At 34.0% G+C, this 24931-nt stretch overlaps 1 protein-coding gene across 1 annotated transcript in view; it reads right to left on the bottom strand.

Annotated features, from left to right (window-relative positions):
• Window positions 1–24931, bottom strand: part of ZRANB3 (zinc finger RANBP2-type containing 3) — a 103640-nt gene that overhangs the window by 46999 nt on the left and 31710 nt on the right. Inside the window, exons 6-7 of the mRNA XM_045559956.1 lie at window positions 3359–3478; window positions 1180–1299 (exon numbers count right to left, since the gene is read on the bottom strand). Coding sequence (XP_045415912.1) covers window positions 1180–1299; window positions 3359–3478 — 240 coding nt within the window. The remainder of the gene's footprint in view (window positions 1–1179; window positions 1300–3358; window positions 3479–24931) is intronic.

Raw genomic sequence — 24931 nt, 5'->3', positions numbered from 1 at the left:
AAGCTCTTTGTGATGATATTCTCTACAGCTGGAATATTCTAACAGATATAAAACTCAGATTATTGGAGCTTAATCCAACATGAGGGAAGTGTTGACGCAATCCTCTTTTTTGTTAGAACTCTTAGTGAGTTCTAGAACTGCTTCATCCTCATGGAGTTTCTCTATATATACAATTTTATATACATCAATTAGCTGGATAAAAGCAGATCTTTCACATACACCAGGTTGGCTGCATAGCAGTATGCATAATTATTAATACTTTTCCCTATGTTAAATATCCTGGCTTAGACATTTACATCAAAACATTTTAGAATGTTAGCAGAAAAAAAGTCCAGAAGGAGCCCTTCTTACATAGTGTACAGAGACTGCCATTGCTTTCCCTAAGATCTCTTCTCTTATGCCTTTGTAATATGACACCTGATTTTTAGAGGGGATACCTGGAATAAGGGCGACTCTTCCCATTTCCCTTGAAGTTAGGTGTGGCCATGTTACTGCTGCAGGCCAGTGAGATGTGGTGTGCCTTTATCCAGGCAACTGCTTGGCCTACAGATATGATGGAGGAGCTCTAGCAGCCCTCTTAGATAGGAGCTCCTTGCTAGGAGTGATAAAGCAGAAAGCCAGAAAGGCATGGGTCCTAAGGACTTCATGGAACCACCATGCTAGGGTTGGACTGTCTACATGAGAGAATGAAGCCTTGTGTATTTAAGTCATTGTAAATCTGAGTTTTCATTTACTTGCAGTAAATGAAAACTTAATCCTAAAGGGCAAACCACAGCACTCCCTAAAAAGTCCTGAGACAGAGGAGTTCTTTTCCCTCAGGCCATCTTGCCTCGCAGATCCTGCTGCAACACAACCAAGTAAAATGAGGATCATAAGAAAGGCATGAGAGAAGTCCATGCAAATTCAAAGGAAGGAAAAAAGGTCATGGAAAAGTGTTATAATCAAACTAGCTATATTCTTCTCGAAAGTTCTTTCCCTGAAAATTTAGGAAGACTTGAGTCAAAGATGTCAAGGCCTCTTCCTATTATACTTCTTAGCACTTGCTGAAGTAGAATAAATATTTATTACACTAAACATCCACATATAAAGTTACAAGTTTATAAATGAAGATTATGGGTAATGGCCTTTTTATGATTTCAGTGACACTGCATTATCAAATTTAGACCAAAAATTTCTTACCTGGCCAGCAGCCTGAATGCTTAGGATAGCCACACGAGTATTAGGATCCTTTTGAAACTGGTTAACCAGATGTATTCTTTCTGAAGATGAAACACTTCCATCTATCCTAATATAACGAGTCTAGCATCAACAAAGGAAATGGCAAAATCAGGACAAACCCCTGTATACCCATCTTACTTTATATATTTTACAGCTTATTTTTATGGTCACATAAAAAATGAAAATTGGTTAAGATGACAGAGTGGTAAATGTTATACAAGATTCTTAATCAAGTTTCTTAATAGCTTCTTATAACAATTTCTTATTTTTTTAATCTTTTAAGCTACTTGAGGGTAGACTCTATGTCTAATTCATCTTTATCTTATCAATGCCATGAGCAATGCCTTCTATATAGCAAAAGCCCACAAATCTTTTTGAATTAAGCTAATGTTGCCTTCAGTAAAATTCTACGTAAATTGATATTCAAATTTTAAATGATGGATCAGACTAACTTTAAAGTTATAGGATCACTAATCACTAATTCCAAAGCAAAAATAAACCAGATGTGGAGAAAAATGATTCTGCCCTAATATTAAAGAGTCATAAAGAATAGTGCATTTATTTCTGAAACATCCCAAATATTAACTGGGAAAATAGCATTTTTAATCTACCATTTGAGTTCTCTTTTTTCATATTATTAAACTTAAAAAATATATGTTATATGATCACCTTCATTGAGGTGGAGAACTGAGACACCCACACACATCTTTAAAAAGTAGGGAAACAGCAGATGTTCAGCGGAACTGTGTTGTCTTTAAGAATAACTTGAGAAAAGGGAGCAATCAGTGAGTGCTAGAATAGCTAAAAAGAACTCTTATTCAACTTCTAAAAACAATTGTAAGCCCTAAATTTCAAACAGTCTCATTCATATATGCACTTCTATAGAAAACATGGCCTTAAATAGTTGAGACATATGAATATTCACTTTTATAAGGGAATATCCAAGTTAATCATTAAGTATAATAGAATACCCCTTATTAACTTTCTGTCTTCACAAAGCAAATATAAATTGACCAATGATCCATTTAATATCTATTAAGGAAGATTATAAAATACTCTGAGGGTCTTTCTAAAGAAAATACATTGTTAAGGTGAGAAGAGTTTGGGAGAAATTCACTCCCAACTCCATGAATACTGACATTTTTAACTCTTAGTAAAGCTAAATGAGATTCTAAATATATCAGTAAAATAGATGTAGGAAAAAGAAACAGATTGCTATACTTGAAATAGATTCCAGTAGTTTTAAGGTGTAATATAATCAGAATTAGAAACTATTATGAATCTAATTTTGTTGCTCAACCTTTAAAAGTTATTTCTAAGGTTAATTAACTCTTAGAGGGTGTTTTTCAGCTACTATACAATAATCAATGAGAAAGCACTTTTTAACGTATAGCACTTTATTATATTATGTTATTATAAATCTGTTTACAAATGAAATACTAGAATTATTTCTTTGGTAATATACATAAACATATTAGCTAATGTTTAAACAATGTATACTAAGTTTTAAAGTTGAACAGAAAAAAATGGAAGACGCTGTCACTGACAGGACTCTTGGAAATCAAGGCGGACTTAAGAAAATGTAGTAAGGCCAGTTGGTTTGGTGGAACTAACCTGATAAATTAGCTGGGCTACATGTTTCAAATTGATCTAAACTATATTTTGATAATCATTTTCTATAGACTATTCTGCTGGAAGTTTAAAAGGTATAACTGTGGTTGGGCACTAAAATTGGCTGAATTCATTCTTTGTTTCCCCTCTGTGTCACCCACATTCAAAGACTGCCATGCAGATAAATAAAAATTTTAACTTACAACAGCTTACACCACTCTCAAACAGTATACCCAGGAATAAAAACAGAATTCACATTATTGAATATCATGGTAGTATATTTTTAATAAATCCTGATAATCTGATCAGTGGAAAATTATGAGATTGGTTAAAAAAGAAAAAATTTAACAGTGTATCATCATAATAATATATTAGTATAATTTGCAAGCAAAATATCTAATGATTTATATACAATTATCTAAAGAACGCCAAAAAAAAAAAGATCCCTCAACTAGGAGACCACAAGTGATGTTTAGTATAGTAAATACCTGCATTCTAAAAAGTATTTTATAGAAAAATGGCAACATACCTTGTTTTCGATGACTGCTTCTGTGCAAGCTTGGAGCATGCTTAAATGGTGAGCAAAAACCAGAAATTTAAGAGAATCATTCTGAAGCATCATCTTAATATAATCCTTTACAGCACCTGCCTAAATAGTAAAAGTTAAACCTTATTAATGTCATACAAATATTTATTAAAAAACATGTCATTTTTAATAAAGTAAGAAAAATGGCTTGAAAATCAGTAAGTTTCTATGAACTTTTAGCCAATTTGTTGCCTAGGTAGCCTAAGGAAGTAGAAGCCCACATGTAAAGGAATAGGGAAGAAGAGGGACAAGAGGGGAAAAAAACCCTGAAAGGTAAAATGAGAACAAGACAAGAATTAGAAGGAAAAAAAAAAAAAAAAAGACAAGAAAAGAGTCTCAATGGAAAGGAGGTTATGGCCAAGAAGAGGTTGGTAATTTTGTTTAGAAGGTGATTTCCCAAAAAGTTTATATAGAAGACTAAGTAGAATAGAGTTAAAAAGAAAATGGAAGGCAAAAAAAAAAAAAAAATCAGATGAATAGTATTTTTTAAAGGGAAGACTGAAAAAGAATAAGTAATCTGGGACTAGAGCTTAAGGTTTAAGAAAAGTTGATTAATTTTTTTTACCATGAGAAACTTAGGTAAACTTACAAATAGGCAAAGGATAGATAGGCTAAGAGAAATGGAAAATAAAGGTATTTAGCTTATCTCTGGGATAGAGAAATTTCTAGAAGAGGCTGGAGTGAGGGATCAAGACATCAAGAGTGAGGTCTAAGAGAACAGGGGGAGATATATTAATAGAAAAATTGTGAGGTAGAAGGAAGAAAATCAAGAAAGTTCAGATTGAATAGGCTTTTCTTAGTTAACTTGAGTCCAAGTTGCCTATTAAGAGTAACAAATCATTTTGGGATGAATTAAATAGGAATTAAAATTAAAGATGATAGCATGAATTAAATTTAAAACATGAATATAATATCTCAACTGTTCAAAACTGGTTATTTAGAAATTTTGCAAAAAGATGGTAGGCCGAACATATTTAGCCCCTGTTCTCTCTCAATGCTATGTTTAAATGATAGTAAAATGAATAGGGACAAAAGAATTGGAGAAAGGTCAATAGCAACAAAACTTTGGAAGCTAATAAATAGATGATGCCTGATAACTGATTAACCAATCTGACATACCCTGAGCTGGCAATATGGAAAGTGGACAAGCACCTGGTTTGCATGGTAGTCATCTAAAAAGGCTCAGGAAATGGCACCTTTGGAATGGGGATAGGAGTGTGGCTTGAAGAGGAGGATTTACCAAAAGAATGCTTAAGTAGTTGATTACGTACAACACTGCTCCATACTTTCCTCTACCCATTCCATACAATAGGTAACTACCCTAACCATCCTGGTAGAAAACTAGAGACTTATTCTCTGGAGAGGGTAAAATAGAGGGTATTTGGATAGAGGAACCCCATATTGATGGTAGGTGTATCCTACAAAACTCATGGGGATTAAATGAAAGTTATATAATCAATGCTGAGACTTACCCCTCTCTCTTAGCCTTTGTACCCCATATACATCCCCAAACAAACAGGCGTATGCTCTTTAGGCGTATGCAAAATCATACAAAATGATTATTTTTGAGGGAATGTAACAAGCCAAAAAGAAAAAACTAGATACTGATATCAGGTTTCCCAATAAAACATCCCACTCGGATCACTCCTTATTGAAGGTTATAGTGTATATGCCATATCCATGCACAGTATCCAGTCACCGTTTAGTGTCCTTCTTGTAAATATAAACAAACAACCAAAGATCACCATACTTTAGTAGAAAGAAACCTATATGAACAGATCAAATATGCAGAGAGAAGAAAACTAGAAGAGGTTGCATTTATGAAACAAGATCAGTATGCTACAAAAAAGAAACAGAGAGAGGGAAAAATGTACTCTCAGAAATAAAAAATGTAATATCAGCAATTTAAAATTTACTGGTTATTAAGCTGAGGAAATCTCCCAGAAAGTAGACAGAAAATAACAGAAAAAATATAAAATATAAGATAATTAGGGGACAGGCCATGAAGGCAATATATGAATACTAAAATCCCAGAAAACAATATAGAGAAAACAGAGGAAATAAAATAATCAAAGAAATAAAGTTATATAGGAACTTAAGCATGTGAGTTTCCAAAATGAAAAATGGAAAAGACTCACTAAGTATCCTTCACAATGAATGAAAATGGACCCACAGCAAGGCCTATCATCATGAAATTTTAGAAGACTGGGGACAAAGAAATGATTCTATAAGTTTCCAGAAAGGGGAAGAAAAGAGTTCATGGAATTAAAATAGAATAAAAATTTTGAACTGTATTGGATTTCTCAACACCAATACTAGAAATTCTGACAGAAAATGATTTCTAAAAATTTTATATCCAGCCAATTAAAAGTCAGGTATAAAAGTAGACCAAAAAGTATTTTCACATGTGCAACAAACTCAAATAATTTACCTCCAATGTACCCTTTCTTGGGAAGCTACTGGAGAATGTGCTCTAGCAAAACAAGAGTGTAAGCAAAGAAAGAGGTGATTCAACACAAGGGACAAATAAAGAAAATCTCTAAGATGAGAGCTCTGCAGTGGACCTAAAGAGCAACAGTCCACACTGAAGCTGATCAGAAGGGTCTAGGGAAAATTTCTTTAAGAAGATGAAATTAATATAATGCCTAATGTTTAAAGATATCAGGAGGAAGATTAAATAACCAGGAGAAACCCTGAGGATGAATTTCTGGGAAGCCAATTGATGACGTTAAAATTACAAAGCAAGCAGTAATATATACTAAGTAGCAATAGAAGCATGGTGTTGAGGAATTTGCAGTAAATACAAAAAAAAAAAAAAATCACCTAAAAGAATAGAAAGTGTTTGTCTCTCTGGAATAAGGTGTTAGGGGACTGTTATTTTTTGGTGTAGCTATTTCTGGTCATTAAACTATGATACTATGTAGCTTTGGTAATAATAAAAAAAAATTTTAAATGGGGGCATCTCAAAACTAAAAAATACCTATCTAAAATTCATGCATATGACTGTAAAGTCACAAGACTGATTATGCAAGCCTCATTTTGCAAGTCTAAATTTTCTAAACAACAGAAATTCATCCTACAATGAGACTGGAAGCCGTTAAGAACTTTAGCCTTGGATTTCAGTGCTTCAGAGAGTGGAAATGAAGCCCTCTCAAAACAAGGAGCTATAAATTCTGGATATGTTGTCATAGCAACTGAACCACTTTAATAAAGAGCATGTTTGCCTAAAGAGCTATATTTACTGTGATAAGCCTTTCAAAATGTACATGTCAAGTTGGAGTATTTTAAGGTACATTCATTACTATCCAGTCCGCACTTACCAACTACACAATTGCAGTTTCAGATGCATTCCTCTTCCGCTTCCCAAGTGAGCTCTATCTGCCAGAGTCCCCTCCACTGATATCACCCCCTCCTCATCACAACCAGAGCTGCTAATACCAAAGTTCAAGCCCCCTGCTCCCTATTCCTTCCCACTACTGCTTCAGAAAGGCTTATGGTTACTAATAATATTATAAAGTTCAATTATTTAACTGGCTAAACAGGTTCTTAGAACTAACCTAGCAACTTAATCATCATTTGTGCTGTTGCCTCCTGAGAAAATGTGTTTAGAGTACCAAAATATCTATGTAACAAATGAACTTTTAGGATTCTCTTAGGTTCTTAAGTTAGGGATTATATAGGTTTACATTTAAAATGTACTATACATGCATTTTAACTATCTTGATTTTATTCTAGCTAAAACTGTCACTGCATTGTTAGATTTGAAATTATCTGAATAGGAATTTGCTTCCAAATTATCTTAAGTGCATACCATGTGGAATGGTAGGTTCTGATAATGATCAGCATCTTGGTTATGCTGGTTCGCATTTTGCAGAAGTTGCACAAAGTACACATGTTCAAACCTTTATTTTACTTTACTGGAATTGGTCTATTAGTAATGGGTCTGTTAGTTGAAGGTCTAATTTAAATAATTAATGAAGACCACACACTACATATTATTTAAAGAAATACAGAAATGAAAAGAATATGCTGTAATATTCTTTTTTCAGTGAAGTTGTACACATCATACTTTTTGAAGTAAAAGCAGTTAAAGAAAAACCTACACTGCATTAAACACCTGATGAAAGTTACTTAAATTGTCAGCTTTTAATTAAATAATAAGAGTAAGAAAAGAAGAATGAAAGAAACAAACATCAAACCAATCTAGGACAAAGATTCTCTTTTGACCAAATGTTAGTTATGCTCCTCTGAGTCCTCTTCTCAACATGCCTTCACCTGGGCCTGCCCTGTCCATCCTGTCCTTGTCAGGCCTGCTTAGTCCAGTCTTGGCGAGAATCCTGCTAAGTCAGTTTAGCCAGAATCCTCCCACCCTCAATACCTGATTAAGTTCCTCATCCATCGACCACCTCAATCTACTCATTGGCTATAAATCCCCACTTGTCGTTGTTGTATTTGGAATTGAGCCCAACCTCTCTTCCCTATTGCAACAGAGTTGACCCCTAGCATTTTCATTTCCCCTGGAAGTGATTCTGACTAATCAGATATCTGAGAAGTCAGCTGGGGGCTTCAAAAAACATCCTCATTGACAAAAGGACTCTTAGGAACACTTTTCCTTGCTTTGAACATTATGGCCTGCACTTGTTATCTGATATCCAGGCACTGCAGCGGTCATCTTGGGGCTGTCATGGGAGCTGTTGAGGGCAAGTGGTGAACTGGGGCAGTGAGAGCAGAAAGAAAGACTCTTTCTCTTTTAAAAATAGCTTTACTGAGATATAATTCACATATCATAAAATTCATCCTTTCAAATTATACAATTCAATGGCTTTTAGTATATTCACAGAGTTGTATATCCATCACTACAATCAATTTTAGGGCATTGTCATTACCCTAAAGAGAATTCCTTCACCTATTAGCTATTACCCCCAGCTCTAGGCAAACGCTAATCCACTTTCTGTCTCTGTGGATTTGACTATTTTGGACATTGGCATCATACTACATGTGTTTTTTGTGACTGGCTTCTTTAACTCAGCATAATAGTTGACAATCCAAGGTACAGTATGCATGAATACTTCATTTCTTTTTTAATGCCAAATAATATTCCATTGTATGAATATATGCATTTTAATCCATTCATCAATTATTATCTCTCTACTTCTCTTGTTTTTATTCATTTATCTAGCTCACCTTATACTGTTCCTTATTAACTTATTTATTTTATGACAGTTGATTTACCTTTTATCCTTTAAAATTATAGGTAAAGAAAGCAAAGTATCAATGCAGAGGAGAATATGCATTGCTTATTCACCCCCTACCTGTCCTCTGTAGCCCATCACAAAAGAAAGGCAAGAAATTTGTCTTCCACTACCCCTCCCCCTTGCCCATGGTTCTAAATTTAGAAACTATTTCATCAACCTGAAAAAGGATTTTCAAATCTGCCAGAAGTCAGACTTCAGGGGAAGACTGGCAGTTCCATACTGTAGTGTCAGGGCTTTGGACATGTTTACAGACACCCATGCCAAAATTTTCCCATAGAAAAGAATAGTTTCACGTCAAAAGATGGTTCAGCTGAACTATCAAAAGTGTTATTTTCATATCTCAAAGCATGTTTTATTTCCTCATGAATATATCCGTAAATAGAAATCTAACACCTCTAATACATTTAATCTTGTGACACTGACCAAGTTCCATATGCAGTGCATTAAAAAGTAGATGGGATACAATACCCTGAGAAGGGAGCAACTCCAATTTAATGTCCTAATGAATACAATTTTACTAAAGAACCTGGGATTCTAAATCTTTCCATAAACATTTTGGAACAAGTTATAATAAAGCAGTCATTCAGCATTATTCAATCTAATCTTATCTATCAATTTGGCAGAATAGATGAGAAAGAACATCCCCATGAATGACATAACTCTATTGAGTTTACCCAAAGCTTGACAAAGTTAGAAAGTAAAGCCAATAGTATTATGGACTTTAAAAAAATTTATTTTCATGGAAGTTTGATCATAAAAGTCATTGATCAAAACAGTTAATATAATTCTTTTAAAACTAAATTCAATTTTATAAACCATTCTTGATTTCTAAACTCCATCTAGTAGTCATGTTAATAAGGTAATCAACTTTGTGCTACTAAAGTATAAAGATGAATAAACCTTATTTGGCTGTTAAAAATTGTAATACATAGAATACAGACTTTAAATTTTATATCTTTTCCATGCCCATACAGGGATGCTGAAAAAATCACTAATAGGAAAACGGGTACCACCTTAATCTATGGTCGCTAACCAATACTATATTTATTTAGCTAACCTAGCAGAATAATGGCTAAGCACATGGAGCCAGACTGTCTGGGTTCAAATCCTGGCTCCATCATTTATAATCTGAGAGATGTTGAGCAAGCCACTTAATCTCTATGCTTTAATTTTCCCATCTATAAAAGGAGATAAAAGTACCTACACCTCATAGTGTTGTGGTGAGAATGAAATGAGTTCAGTGCATGAACTATGCTTAGAATAGTGTTTGGCACACAGTAAACATTGTAAAAGTGTTATCTCTTATTATTTGCATGTTTCTCCAGTAAATTATAAAAACAATTTCAACCATTTCCATTTTCTTCAAAATCAGAACTTGTGACTCCTGGCTCTCAAACTTCCTACTGCCAAGAGAAAATAGAATCATCTGAGAATTCTGTTACCTTTCCTTACTTTTACTTATCCTCACTTCCTTTCCTTTTGTAACAAGGCAGGCATTTCTTGTCTTCTCTAAGGCAAATCCCTCTACCTGTGATTCCAAACCTACCCATTCCCGCCACATCAAAAACCTTGTAACATTCCCCCTTCTCAAGTGTGTATTTCCTCATCTTTAATAAAGTCCTCCTCCATTCCATATCTCCAGATACCAACCACACTATCTCTTTCCTCCTTTAAAGTGATAACATTATTTTATTTGCACTTTATTGACTATTACTGACCATTTCTTACTAAGCGACGGGAGGCAGATTGTCCCCAATTCAGAGCCAGAGACGCTTTCCTGAACAACAGAACTGGCACAGGAAGACACACTCTTCAGTCTCATATCATCACAGGCCCTGTGCAGCAGGGAATATTGCAGTGGCCTCATTATACCTCACTGTATATTATAAATAGGATTCCACCTGTGTTAAGCTACTGAAGCAATTAAAAAGGAAACACACTTTGTGCATAATGGAAACATGTTTAAAGTAATTTGCCTTCTGGAAAGTTTTTAAGGCACTGAGGAATGCTGCTATCCCCAAAGTGACAGGAAATTTTAAATTATGGGTTGGTTTTAATCATTTTCATAAAAAAGTAACTAGCATTTCTCCTAAAATGGTTTTCTCTAAAAATGAGACATTGTTGCAATGTACCTGAAAATAATTGAGAGCTGGCTAAACCATACATATCACATATATCTGTTTTTTTGTAGGTGAGTATTATGCTGATTCTAAATATGAAGAACCTGTTTATTTTCATCCACTGTATTCTCAACAAATATTAAAAAGCAATAAAAATGATATAGAACAAGAAAAATAATTCTCCTGATTATCTGAGATTCTTCACTAATTGACTTTTTACTAGGGGCATTGATTATTTTAGGCTCACTTTGTTTGCTATTTATCATTCTTATTTACTGTTTATCATTATCATTATTATATTTCTTTTAATGAAGAAATATCTGAAAAAGAGATCTCAATAATGTAATAACAACACTAAGGAGATGGTAACAAATATACTTAAAACACACTTACTTCTGTCTTCCTAAAAAGTAGTTCAAATGGTAGACCGGCATAAATGTTTACACAGCATATGGATGATGTATGCCAATACCATAATTTTATAGTACAGAACTGTGTATTTTAAAATGTATCAGAGCAACATGACCTAATTTGCTGACATGACCTAATTTGAAGCACTGATACTGTCTTCCTGTCTGCCTAGAGGGCATTGTAGGTTATGAGGAAAAAACAGAGAAAAGATTATAGTAGAGAAAGAAACCTTCTATCCAGGAGATCTATAAAATTAAGATAGATGGAGACTCATTAGCCTGGAAGGCTTCAGGCACATCTCTGCCTAGAGCGTAGGAAGAGGAAAGACGACCCCAGAGGTCCTTTCTACTAGGCTCAATGCCCTCAAATTTAGCACAATTAATGAGCAGTGTTAAAATAGTCATGTAAGAGCATAGGGAAAGTATTCACTTCCTCAGATCTGACAAGAACAAGATATTACACTTTACACATTAATTTAACTTATTAATTATGGAGTTACAGCCTTTTAAAAATTAAATACCACAAATAATGAAGAATTCATTTTAGTCAATAATTAAGTGTATGCCCTTAAAGCAGTATATCCTATACATAGCTGCATACTCACACAAATACATTTACTTGAAAACTCACATAAATTTTTCCTCCTTATCCTTATCAAGATTTTCAAAATTTAGATAAACCATCATTAGATAGTTTTAAATTATCTTTAAATACCCTAACAGAGTTGTTCAAATGCTTCAGTGAAAAGAAAAGTATTTCTAAAATGATGCTGCAGAGTATGAAGAAAACTTATATTCTCTAACAGCTTGTGCCTTGCTGAGTTTGACAAAGATCATACTTAATGGGAGTCTAGACACAAAATGTCCCTCCTATTTTTTCACAGTCTTGATGATGAACATCACAAACATCAATCCAGTTGACCAAGCACTATGATTTGGGTATGGTTTGTTTGGCCCTGTCAAGTCTCATGTTGAAATTTGATCCCCAGTGTTGAAGGTGGGGCCTGGTAGGAGGTGTTTGAGTCACCCGGGCAGATCCCTCATGAAGGGTTTGGTGCTGTCCACATGGTAATGAGTGAGTTCAAGTTCTGTTACCTCCAGCTAGAACTAATTGTCAAAAAGAGCCTGACGTCTTCCCCCTTCTCTCTCTTGCTCCCTTTCTCACCATATTATGCCTGCTCCCCCATCACCTTCTACAATGAATGGAAGCTTCCTGAGGCCCTCACCAGAAGCAGATGCTGGTGCCATGCTTCTTGCACAACCTGTGGAACCATGAGCCAAAATAAACCTCTTTTCTTCATAAATTACCCAGCCTCAGGTATTACCTTAAAGCAATACAAATGGACTAAGACACCAAGCAAGAAATCTAGAATCTAACTTTCCCCTCCCCTCAATAGTCAGTCAATCACCAATGTCTATTGATTGTACTCTCTTAATATCTCTGGAATTATTCCTTTCTTTCTAGTTAAGATGTGGTATAGCCACTACCTTGGTTTAGATCACCAATACTGTTAATCTAGGCATCCCAAATGGATTCTCTGCCTATTGGTTTGTTCCTTCCATTCCATTCTCCCACAGTTATAGTTCTTCTTCTAAAGCACACATCTGGCCATTTTACTTCACTGTACCTAATTGCTAAGAACGCTTAGGATACATTAAAAACCATGAACTTTGAACTTCATGAGGTAGTTACTGCTGTCAATGATCTCCAGCCTAGTCTCAGTGAGAATTCCTCCCTAAAACGCTATGCCTTTATGCTTCAGCCATGTTGACCTACTTTTGGTTCCCTAAATATGCCCTTTCTGGTTAATCTGTGTGAGTTTGTACAAACTGCCTCAACTGCCTGAAATACACTCCACTAGCCCCATCTACTTCCCATTTCACTTTTTCGTTTTTTGTCTGGCTAAATACCGTAGTTGAATATTTATTTCATTGTCTTTCCCAACAGATTCCAAGTTCCTTGGGAGGTAGACACTGTGTCTTGTTCACTATGCCTCCCTAGCACATTACCACATAGCAGGCACTCAATAAATATCTATGGAATTAACCAAGAAAACATTAGTCAAAGAATGGAAACTTCAACACTAACATACAGACAACATAACAACCAAATTATAATCTGTAGTATTTCAAGTTCAAACTACTATAGAACTCTGAAACATATTTTCTTATGGAAACAATATGAAATGTAGTTGACAACTAGCTACCTCCTGCAAAGCATATTTAAACTATAATGTAGGTAAACTGTATTATTACCAATTACTATGGACTCTAACTACTAAATATCAATAATATTTCTAGGAAAAATGTATTAAGAATTTCAATTTGGAATTTGGTAATGCCATGAACTAATTATTTCTGGCTGCAGCCCAAGAATAGAAATTCACAGTTTCAATTTATGTAGGTGGTTGAGGATAGAGGTTCCAGCAGGAAGGGAATGAAAAATGATTAAAAACGCTAGGGAACTGGGGTGACAGGGATTGGCCTTCTGTGGCCATTAATCTTTAGGAACATGACCCAATTTGGGGATAACTGACTTTTCATCTGCTTTCTTTTCCTTCAAGGATCCTGGGAATTAGATGCTGACTTCCTATTGATTGTCAACACTGACTTCCATCCAGGGTTTCTTAACACAGATAAGAAATGATCTAAAAGGTTCTCATACATATTTTTTTCCCTTAAGCAAGCATTTTGTACTTGATATTAAGTACAAAAAAGCTCTTTAACTAGGCAAACAAGCAAAAAACAAGATAGCTATTAACTCTAGGAAAAACAATAGTTGCCAAAGAAAAGAAATATAATTATAGCTCTATTGTGAAATGTTTAACAGAGTCATTATACTGTAAACCATGAACACTGATCAAACCAAAAATTATGATCAAATTAAAAATTATGATATGGAAAAATGGAGCAGGGGGATGTATTACAAATCTTTTTGTACAATCTATGTTTTGCATTTTAATTTTCCTAACAGTGTTTTCATACCCCATACATTTTTTTTACCACCATAAATTTTAAATTTTTGAATTCCATTTTTTCCCTTATAATGTTTGTGCTCTTTGTATTCTATCTAAAAAACTGTCTTACCCAAAAGTTGGGAATATTTTTATGTATATGTGCTACTAAGAGTTTTATAATTTTAACTTTTATATTAATATTTAATTCTATGACTCATTCAAGTTAATTTTTTATGTATGGTATAAACTAATGGTCAAAATATCTCTTTTTCCTCATGGATATCCAACTGTCCTAGTACTATTTGTTGAACAAATTATGATTTCACCATTGAGTTATCATCTCCTTTCGTAACAACAGATCAACTCATAATCTATGCAAGGTTCTATTTCTGGACTCCTTTTTTCTGACTCACTAATCTCTATGTCTGTCCTTATGCCACTACCACATAGTCTTGATTACTGTAACTTTATAGTAAGTATTTACATCATGTAGTATGAGTCTTCTAACTTCATTCAAAATTGTTTCGGCTATAGTAAGTCCTTTATGTTGCCACATAGATTTTATATTTAGCTTGTCAATTTCTATAATAAATACTATGAGGATTTTGATGAGCATTCCATTGAATATATAAATTATAAGAACTGGCATCTTTAAAATATTGAATTTTCTCATTCATAAATGTGAATGTTCTTGTTTAAGTTTGCTTTACTTACTCTAAACAATGCTTCGTAGTTTTCACTGCATATATTTTATCTACCTTACCTTACCTTAAATTAGTTCATGTTTTTTTTTTTTTTTTTTTTTTTTGAGACAGAGTCTCGCTTTGTTGCCCAGGCTAGAATGAGTGCCATGGCGTCATCCTAGCTCACAGCAACCTTAGACTCCTCGGCTTAAGCGATCCTACTGCCTCAGCCTCCCGAGTAGCTGGGACTACAGGCATGTGCCACCATGTCCGTCTAATTTTTTCTATATAGATTTTTAGTTGGCCATATAATTTCTTTCTATTTTTAGTAGAGACAGGGTCTCGCTCTTGCTCAGGCTGGTCTCGAACTCCTGACCTCGAGCAATCCACCCGCCTCGGCCTCCCAGAGTGCTAGGATTACAGGCGTGAGCCACCGTGCCTGGCCAGTTCATGTTTTTTGATGCTATTGTAAATTATATTTTTAAAATTTCAACTTCCAATTTTGTATTGTGGGTATATAGAACTAGAAATGATTTTTGTATATTGAATATGAATTCTGTGACCTTGATAAATTCACTCATTAGTTCTAATAGCTTGAAGTGGTTTTCAATTTTCAAGGTAGACAACAATGTTGTCTGTGAATATGGACAATTTCACTTATTGCTTTTCAATCTGCATGCTTTTTATTTCTTTTTCTATCCTTATTGCACAGCTAAGACTTTCAGAATAATGTTAACCAGAAGTGATGAGAACAGACTCTTTTTTTTTATTCCTGATCTTAGGGAAACAGCATTCAGTCTTTTAGCATTAAGTATGATGTTAATTGTAAGTTTTCATAAGTACCTTTTATTGGGATGAGGAAGCCCCTTTCTCTTCCTAGGTTGCTGACAAGTTTCATCATGAATGAATATTGAATTTTGTCAAATCCTTCTATTGGGATAATCATACAGTTTTTCATATGATTGGAGAACCATGTATTTTTATAGTTTTATATTGCTAATGTAGTATTTTACAGTGATTGATTAATCCAATGTGAAGCCTGTATTGCTGATATAAATACTTCTTTATATACTATCGGTTGTAATTTGCTAATATTTTGTTAAAGATTTTGACATTAATGAAGGATATCAGCCTGTAGTTTTCTCATGATGTATCTGTCTGGTCGTAGTAGCAGAGTAATCCTGGCTTTATAAAATTAGTTAGAAGGTTTTTCCAACATTTTCTTCCAGAATTCTTATGGGTTTCATGTCTTAGATATAAGTCTGTTATCCATCTTGAAAAAAAAATTAGTTGGAAGGTATTTCTTACTTTTCTGTTTTCTAAAACAGTTTTAGAATTGGTTTTACTTTTATATTAAATGTTCGATGGAATTTAGCAGTGAAAACATTGAGGCCTGAAATTTTCATTAAAGGGTGATTCTTAATTATAGAATAAATGTCTTTCATTGATTCAGGGCTATTCATATTTTTAATTTCTTCTTGAGTCACCTGTGATATTTACGGGGTTGAGTCATTCATCTGAGTTTTGTTGGCTTTGTTGATGTAAAGTTGCTCATGATCTTCCCTTATTATCATTTTAATGCCTATAGGGTCTGTAGGAATAGTCTTTTTATTCTACTTTACTGCTGTTATGGGTAAATCAGTTTCTACTTTTTTTGAGGTTTATAACTTTTATTCATCTTTTCAAAAATCCAGTTTTTAGTTCCATTAATTGTCTCTTATTTTCTTTTTGTATTTCACTGATTTCTGCTCTTTATAATTTTCTTCCTTTTTTTTTTTTTTTTTTTTGAGACAGAGTCTCACTCTGTTGCCTGGGCTAGAGTGCCATGGCATCAGCCTAGTTCACAGCAACCTCAAACTCCTGGGCTGAAGGGATCCTACTGTCTCAGCCTCCCGGGTAGCTGGGACTACAGGCACATGCAAACATGCCTGGCTAATTTCTTCTATTTTTAGTTGTTTGGCTAATTTCTTTCTATTTTTAGTAGAGACAGGGTCTTGCTCTTGCTCAGGCTGGTCTCGAACTCCTGAGCTCAAGCAGTCCTCCCACCTCAGCCTCCCAGAGTGCTAGGATTACAGGCGTGAGCCACCGTGCCTGGCCAATTTTCTTCTTTCTGTTAACTTATTCTTACAGTTCTTTTAAAACATTTTTATTGATACACAATATTTGTATATATTTGAGGTACATATAATATTTTGATACATGCACAGAACGTGTAATGACCAAGTCAGGGTATTTAGGATATCTATCACTTGGAGCATTTGTCGTTTCTTTGTGTTGGGAACATTTCAAATCCTCTCTTCTAGGTATTTTGAAATTTACAAGACATTGTTGTTAACTATAGTCACCCTACTATGTTATCGAATATTAGAACTTTATCCTTCTATCTAACTATATGTTTGTTTCCATTAACCAACCTCTCTTCATCCTCCCCACCTTTCCAAGCCTATGGTATCTATCATTTTACTTTTTACCTCCACGAGATCAACTTTTTTAGCTCTCACATATGAGTGAGAACTTGTGTTACATGTCTTCCTGTGCCTGCTTTATTTCAATTAACATAGTAATCTCCAGTTCCATCCATGTCACTGCAAATGACAGGATTTCATTCTTTTTTATTGCCAAGTAGTATTCCATTGTGTATAAATACCACATTTTCTTTATTCATTCACCTGCTGATGGACACTTAGATTGATTCCATATCTTTGCTTTTATTTGTCTTCTTTTGAGAAATGTCTATTCAGAACCTTTGCTCACTTTTTAATAGGATCTTTTTTTTTTTCCGCTGCTGTTTGAGTTCCTTGTATATTCTATTAGCTCCTTGTTGGATGAATAGTTTGCAAATACATTCTCCCATTCAATAGGTTGTCTCTTCACTCTTCTGGTTCCATACAGATTTTAGGATTTCTTTCTATTTCTGTGAAAAATGACATTGGTATTTTGATAAGGATTGCATTGAATCTGTAGATTGCTTTTGGTAGCAAGGTCACTTTAATAATATTAATTTTTCAGTTACATGAGCATGGGATGTCTTTCCACCTGTTTGTGTCCTCTTCAATTTTGTTCATCAGTGTTTTGTAGTTTTCATCATAGACCTCTTTAACCTCCTTGGTTAAATTTTATTTCTAAATATTTTATCTTTTTGGTAGCTATTATAAATGAGATTGCCTTCTTGATTTCTTCTTAGCCAGTTCATTATTGTTGTATGGAAACACTACTGATTTTTGTATGATTTTGTATCCTGCAACTTTACTGAATTTGTTTTTTAGTTCTAAGAGGTTTTTGATGGCGTCTTTACGTTTTTCTAAATATAAGATCATGTCATCTGCAAAGAGGAACAATTTGGCTTCCTCTTTTCTAATTTGGATGCCTTTTATTTTTCTCTTGCCTGATTGTTCTGGCTAGGACTTCCAGCACTATGTTGAATAGGAGTGGAAAAAGTAGACATCCTTGTCTTGTTGTAATTCTTATAGGATAGGCTTTCAGCTTTTCCCCATCCAGCAAGATGTTAGCTGTGCGTTTGTCATATATGGCCTTATTATGTTGAGGTGTCCTTCTATGCCTGGTTTTTTGAGAATTTTTAATATTAAGGGATGGCGTATTTTATCAAATGCTTTTTCTGCATCTACTGAGATGATCATATGGTTTTTGTCCTTCATTCTGCTGATGTGATGTATCATGCATATTGACTTATGTTGAACCATACTTGCATTCCTGGGATAAAGCCCATTTGATCATGGTGCATCATCTTTTGGAAGCGTTGTATATTGTTTGCTAGTATTTGGTTGAGGATTTTTTTGTCTACGTTCATCAGGGATATCGGCCTATAATTTTCTTTTTTTCTTGTGTTCTTGTCTGGTTTTTGTTATAAAATAGTGTAAGAACTGGTGTTACTTCTTTGTAAGTTTGGTAGAATTCGGTAGTAAAGCTGTCTGGTCCTGGGCTTTTCGTTTTGGGGGAGACTTTTTGTTACTGATTTAATCTCATTACTCATTATTGGTCTATTCAGGCTTTCTGTTTCTTCTTGGTTCAATCATGGTAGGTTGTATATGTCTAGGAATTTATTCATTTCTTCTAGATTTTCCAGGTTGTTAGTGTATGATTGTTCATAGCAGTCTCTGATGATCCTTTGCATTACTGTGCTATCAGTCGTAATGTCTCCTTTTTCATTTCTGACTTTATTTATTTAAGTCTTCTCACTTTTTTCTTCATTAGTCAAGCTAGTGGTATATCAATTTTGGTAATCTTTTCAAAAAATCAATTTTTCATTTTGTTGATTCTTAGTATTTTTTTTAGTCTCTAGTTCATTTAGTTCTGCTTTGATCCTTATTATGTGTTTCATTTTACTATCTTTTGGTTTTGTTTCCTCTTGCTTTTCTAGTAGCTTGAGGTGTATCTTTAGTTTGTTTATTTGTAATTGCCTGACTTTTTTGATGTAGGCATTTATTGACATAAACTTCTTTCTTAGCACTGCTTTTACTGTAGATCATAAATTTTTGTATGTTGTGTTTCTATTTTCATTTGTTTCAAGAATTTTTTTGATTTCCTTTTTAATTTCTTCCTTGACCCAATGGTCATTCAGGAGCATGTTGTTCAATTTGCGTACTGGTTCAGTTTCCAAAATTCATCTTGTTATTGATTCTAGTTTTATTCCATTGTGGTCTGACAGGGTACTTGATATGATTTTAATTTTTAAAAAAATTTTGAGACTTGTTTTGTGGCCTAACATATGGTCTATCTTAGAAAGAATGCTCCATGTGCTGATGAGAAGAATGTGCATTCTACAGCTGTTGGATAAAATGTTCTGTGAATCTCTGTTAGGTCTACTTGGTTTAAAATGCAGTTTAAATCCAATGTTTCTTTGTTGCTTTTCTGTCTAGATGATCTGTTTAATGCTACAGTGGGGTGTTAAAGTCTCCAACTATTATTGTTTTGGAGTCTATCTCTCCCTTTAGATCCAATAATACTTAATTTCTATATCTGGGTGCTCCAGTATTGGGTGTATATATATTTAGAATTGTTATATCTTCTTCCTGAATTCATCTCTTTAGCATTATATAATGACCTTTTTTGTCTCTTTTTACTGTTTTTGATTTAAAATTTGTTTTATCTAATATAAATATAGCTATTCCTGCTTGTTTTGGTTACTGTTTGCATGGAATATCTTTTTCCATTCATTCACTTTCAGTCTATATGTGACTTTATATGTGAAGTGAGTTTCTTGGGACAGCATACGATTAGGTCATTTTTTTTTTTCAATCCATTCAGGTAGTCTATATCTTTCAAGTGGAGGCTTTAATATGTTTACATGTGAGGTCATTATTGGTACATGAGGACTTATTTCTGTCATTTTGTTAATTGTTTTCTGTTTGTTTTGTGTGTCCTTTGTTCCTTTCTTTCTCTCTTATTGTTTGTCATTGTGGTTTGGTAGTTTTCTGCAGTGGTAACATTTGAGTCCTTTCCTTCCTTCATTTGCATGTCTGTTTTATCAATGAGTTTTATACATTTGTATGTTTTCATGATGGTAGATATGGTTCTTTTGGTTCCAGGTGTAGGACTCCCTTAAGCATCTCTTGTAGTATTGGTCTATTAGTGATGAAATCCCTTGGTTTTTGCTTGTCTGGGATAGAATTTATTTCTCCTTCATTTTTGAAGAATATCTTTGCTGGGTATAGTATTCTTGGCAGATTTTTTTTTTTTCCTACAGCACTTTGAATATATTATTAAAGTGCTATATTACAGGCATGAGCCATTGTGCCTGGTCCTTTTGGGTTTTTTTTTTAGAGATGGAGTCTCAATATGTTGTCCAAGCTAGACTCGAACTCCTAGGCTCAAGTGATCCTCATGCCTCGGCCTCCCAAGTACCTGGGACTACAGACACATGCCAGTGCATATGGCTTAAGATTTCCTGTGTACTCTTAACCCAGCTTCTAATAATAATTTCTTATATAATCATAGTACATTAACAACACCAAGAAAACGACATTGGTATAATACTATAATCACAATAATTCTGTCATTTTGAAATGTTATAAAAATGGAGTTACACTGTATGTAAACTTTTGAGACCAGCTTTTTTCACTCAGCACAATGTTTCTGAGATTGATTCAATTTGTTGAGTTTATTAATAGTTCACTCCTTTTCACTGAGTATTTCATCATGTGAAAGTATCACATTTGTTTGAAGGACATTTGAGTTATTTCCAAGTATTTGGCTATTACAAATAAATTCTTGTAAAGATATTTGTGTTCACCTAAATGTTCATTTCTCTAGGCTAAATACCCAGGACATTTAAATATTTTATGATTTTATCTCCACTTTTGGCTTAAAAGCTGACTGAAAGAATTTTACCTCTGATACTGTGTTTATTTCTAGCATTTCCATTTTACTGTCTTTATAGCTTCCATATTTTGAAAATTCTCCATCTTTTCATGCATGTTGTCTATCTTTTCTATTTGATCCTTCAATATACTATCATAGCTATTTAAAAGTCCTCATCTAATAGTTCTACAATCTGGATCATTTCTGCATTTGGCTTTATTGATTGCTTTATCTTTTGATAATAAATTATTTTTAATGGCTTTATTTCACAGTTTCTATTAAATGCTAGGAATTATGTGCAGAAGAATGGTGCAGACCAAGTAAATAATATTAATATTTACACCCAGAAAGGGGCATGCATGTTTTGTCAGGGTGATAGTATGGGGGGTGCTGAGAGAATGTAGCCATTATTGAGTTGTGTTTAGGTTCTCTTGTTGCATGTACTTTTAGTACACCATGAAATTCAAATTCCCCCAGCAATGGAATACTTCTGCTTTGTGATACTGTATACCAAAGGTTTTTCTAAGTGTTCCTACCACACTCTCAGCTTTCAGCAGTCCTGCATACCTGTACTATAGAGGAGTGTCCTTCTTCCCAAACTGCAGATTAATCTTGAAGGTTCCTCAGTGTTAAGTTCATGATGGGAAATGGGGGGTTTCTTGAGTCTACTGCTACCAATTCAGCATAAGGCAGGTTTTTTGCTGCAGCTGAGCTTTGTTGGTGGCACTTTCTTAGTATCTGTTCCCCCACCCCCAGCCAAACTAGTCTTGTAACTATAAGCGGTCCTGGAGAGGTTCCTGTCCCTTCCTCAGCAGTAACATATTTTTGCCTCATTATCAGTGCAAGGTCCTGAGTCCAGCAGAGTTTCCTGCCCACTCCCCAGCAGTAGACAGCTTTTGTTCCTATCCCACCAACAGAAGCAGTCCATCATAGGCTGGGCTTTGGAGGCTAGGGGCAGGGCTTAAGGCTTTGTTTAGCATGAGAAAAGGATCCTATAAATAGGCAGGGTTTTGAGCTGTGTTCCATTAATGGGGACACTCTTGGGCCTTCAAGTTAACACTTGGTAGAGGTCAATGGAAATAAAGCTTGTGAGTGTGGACTCTCTCGTGTCAGGATCCCCTATTATTTTCAGCTGTCATAACAGCCTAGTCCCAGCCTTTATAATTGTGTTAGAATTTCAGCTGTTTTCTTCTTATCTACTTTTATAGTAACTACCTCTTTCTCCCCTGCTCTGCCAAAGAAAGAAATGTTCTTATGTTCCATCTCTCCTCTCAACAAACTAGAAAAACAAGGAAATTTCCTCCACACAAGAAAAGTCATCTATGAAAAAGTTAGCAATAACATCATAATTCATGGTGAAAGACTAACTGCCTTCCCCTAAAGACTGGCTATAAGGAAAGGCTGTTCAGTCCTGTCATTTTTCTATTCAAAATTGTACTAGTTTTCCTTCAATATGGTAGGTAGAATAAATAAAAGGCATACAGATTATAAGGAAGAAATAAAAGTATCTTTGCGAGCAGATAAAATGATCCTGTATGTTCTAGAATTACCCAAAAAGCCGCGAGAACTAATAAAGTGAGTTCTGTAAGGTCATAGAATAAAAGCAATACATGAAAATCAATATTAATTCTATATTTTACAATGAAATATTGGAAATTTAAATTTTTAAAAATACTATTTACAAGTGCATAAAAAGACATAAAATACCTATGAATACATAAAACAAAATTTATTCAAGAAAACTAGAAAACATCCTGGGGAGAAATTAAAGAAGATCTAAATTAAAGGAGAGAGATGCTCTGTTTATGGATCAGAAGACTAAATATTATTAAGAAGTCAATACTTCCAAATGGATCTATAAATCCAACATAATTGCAATAAAAGTTGCAAACATTTGACAAACTTATTGTAAAATTCATATGGAAAAGCAAGGGACCTACAAAAGACAAAATAATTTTGAAAAAGAATAAAGTAGGCGTAAATACTGTAATTTCAAGACTTATTATAAAGCTATAGTAATCAAGCCACTGTAGTACAAGGTTAGATGAATAGACCAATAAAACAGAAAATAGTTCAGAAAAAGACCCACAAGAATATAACCAGTTGATTTTTTATGACGGTGCCAAGGAAATTTAATGAGCGCAAATTAGTCTTTCCAACAAAGAGTGTTGAACAACTGAAAATTGATATGTAAAAAGATAAACCAAAACAAAAATAAAAAAATTGAACCTCCATCCTTATTTTGTGCCATATAAAAAAAATTAACTCAAAATAGTTCATAGACCTACATATATAGTCATGCATCACTTACTGATGGGGATATTTTCTGAGAAATGCATCATTAGGTGATTTTGTCATTGTGAGAATATCATACAGTATACTTACACAAACCTAGATGGTATATATAGTTTTATTTATATATATTTTTTCATATGGAAAACTAAATGCCCCAGCACTATTAGTGAATATTAATCATTTCCCCTACTTGATTTGCAATGCCAATATCAAGTGCCATATATCAGGTTTCTGTATATGCTCCATTATAACCTTATGGGATCATGGTCGTATATGTGGTCTGTCGTTGACCAAAACATTATTATGCAGCACATGACTGTATTAACCTAAAGCTATAACACTTTTAGAGGAAAACACAAAAGAATATGTTTGTGAACTTGGCTTATGCAAAAATTTCTTGGGATTCAAAAAGCAAAAAACAAAAGAAAAAATGATATACTGGACTGTTTCAAAATGAAAAACTTCTGTCCTTTGAAAGACAATGTTAAGAAAATAAAAAAAGAATTCATAGACTTGTACGAAATATTTGTAAGAAATATGTATATTAAAAGACTTGTTTCCAAAATATATAAAGAATTCTTATAACTCAATATAAATATGGGTTCAATATGAACAGATAACTTCACAAAAGAAAATAACTAGCTAAAAAGCCCATGAAAATATGCTCAACATCATTAGTCACTGGGAAAAGGCAAATTAAAACCACAATTAGATACCACTATACATCCACAACAATGGCTAAAATTAAAAAGATGACAATACCAAGTGATCTGCTCACAAAGATGTGGGACAACTGGAATCTCACAGCATGCCAGTAGGAATGCAAAATGGTACAGCTACTTTAAAAAACAATTTAGCAGTTTATTATAAAGTTAAACCTACATTTTTCTTATGACCCAGCAATTCCATTCTTAGGTATTTCCTTAAGGAAAATGAAAACATATGTCTGTATGAGGGCCTGTATATGAATGATTATTTCACTTTTACTCATAAGAGTCCAAATTGGGACTATCCCAAATGTCCATTACCTGGTATTCCCATATATTGGAGGATATAAGGGCAGGAGTGAAAAGGAAAATAGTAATGACTACCTGAAAGAATCCCAAAAGTTTTATGCTAAGTGAAAGAAGCCAGACACAAAGTTACATGGTATAAACCCATTTTTGTGACATTATGGAAAGTGTAAACCTATATTGATAGAAAGGAGATCTATGATTACCAAGGTATAGAGATCAGAAGGGAAATGACTATAAAGGTCCATGAAGGAACTTTTTGGCATGATGGAAATATTCTGTATCTTTATGGCAGTGGTGGTTACCTAACTATATACATTTGTCAAGCCTCATCCAACCATACATTTTATTTATTTATTTTTTCATTTATTTTTTATTTGTATTTATTGTACCCCATATGTATTTATGGGGTACAAGTGCAATTTTGCTATGTTGGTATATCACACTGTGGTGAAGTCAGGGCTT

Source organism: Lemur catta, chromosome 8 (assembly GCF_020740605.2).
Source record: "Lemur catta isolate mLemCat1 chromosome 8, mLemCat1.pri, whole genome shotgun sequence".
NCBI lineage: Eukaryota > Metazoa > Chordata > Mammalia > Primates > Lemuridae > Lemur > Lemur catta.
This window is presented reverse-complemented; position numbering and strand designations above follow the sequence as displayed.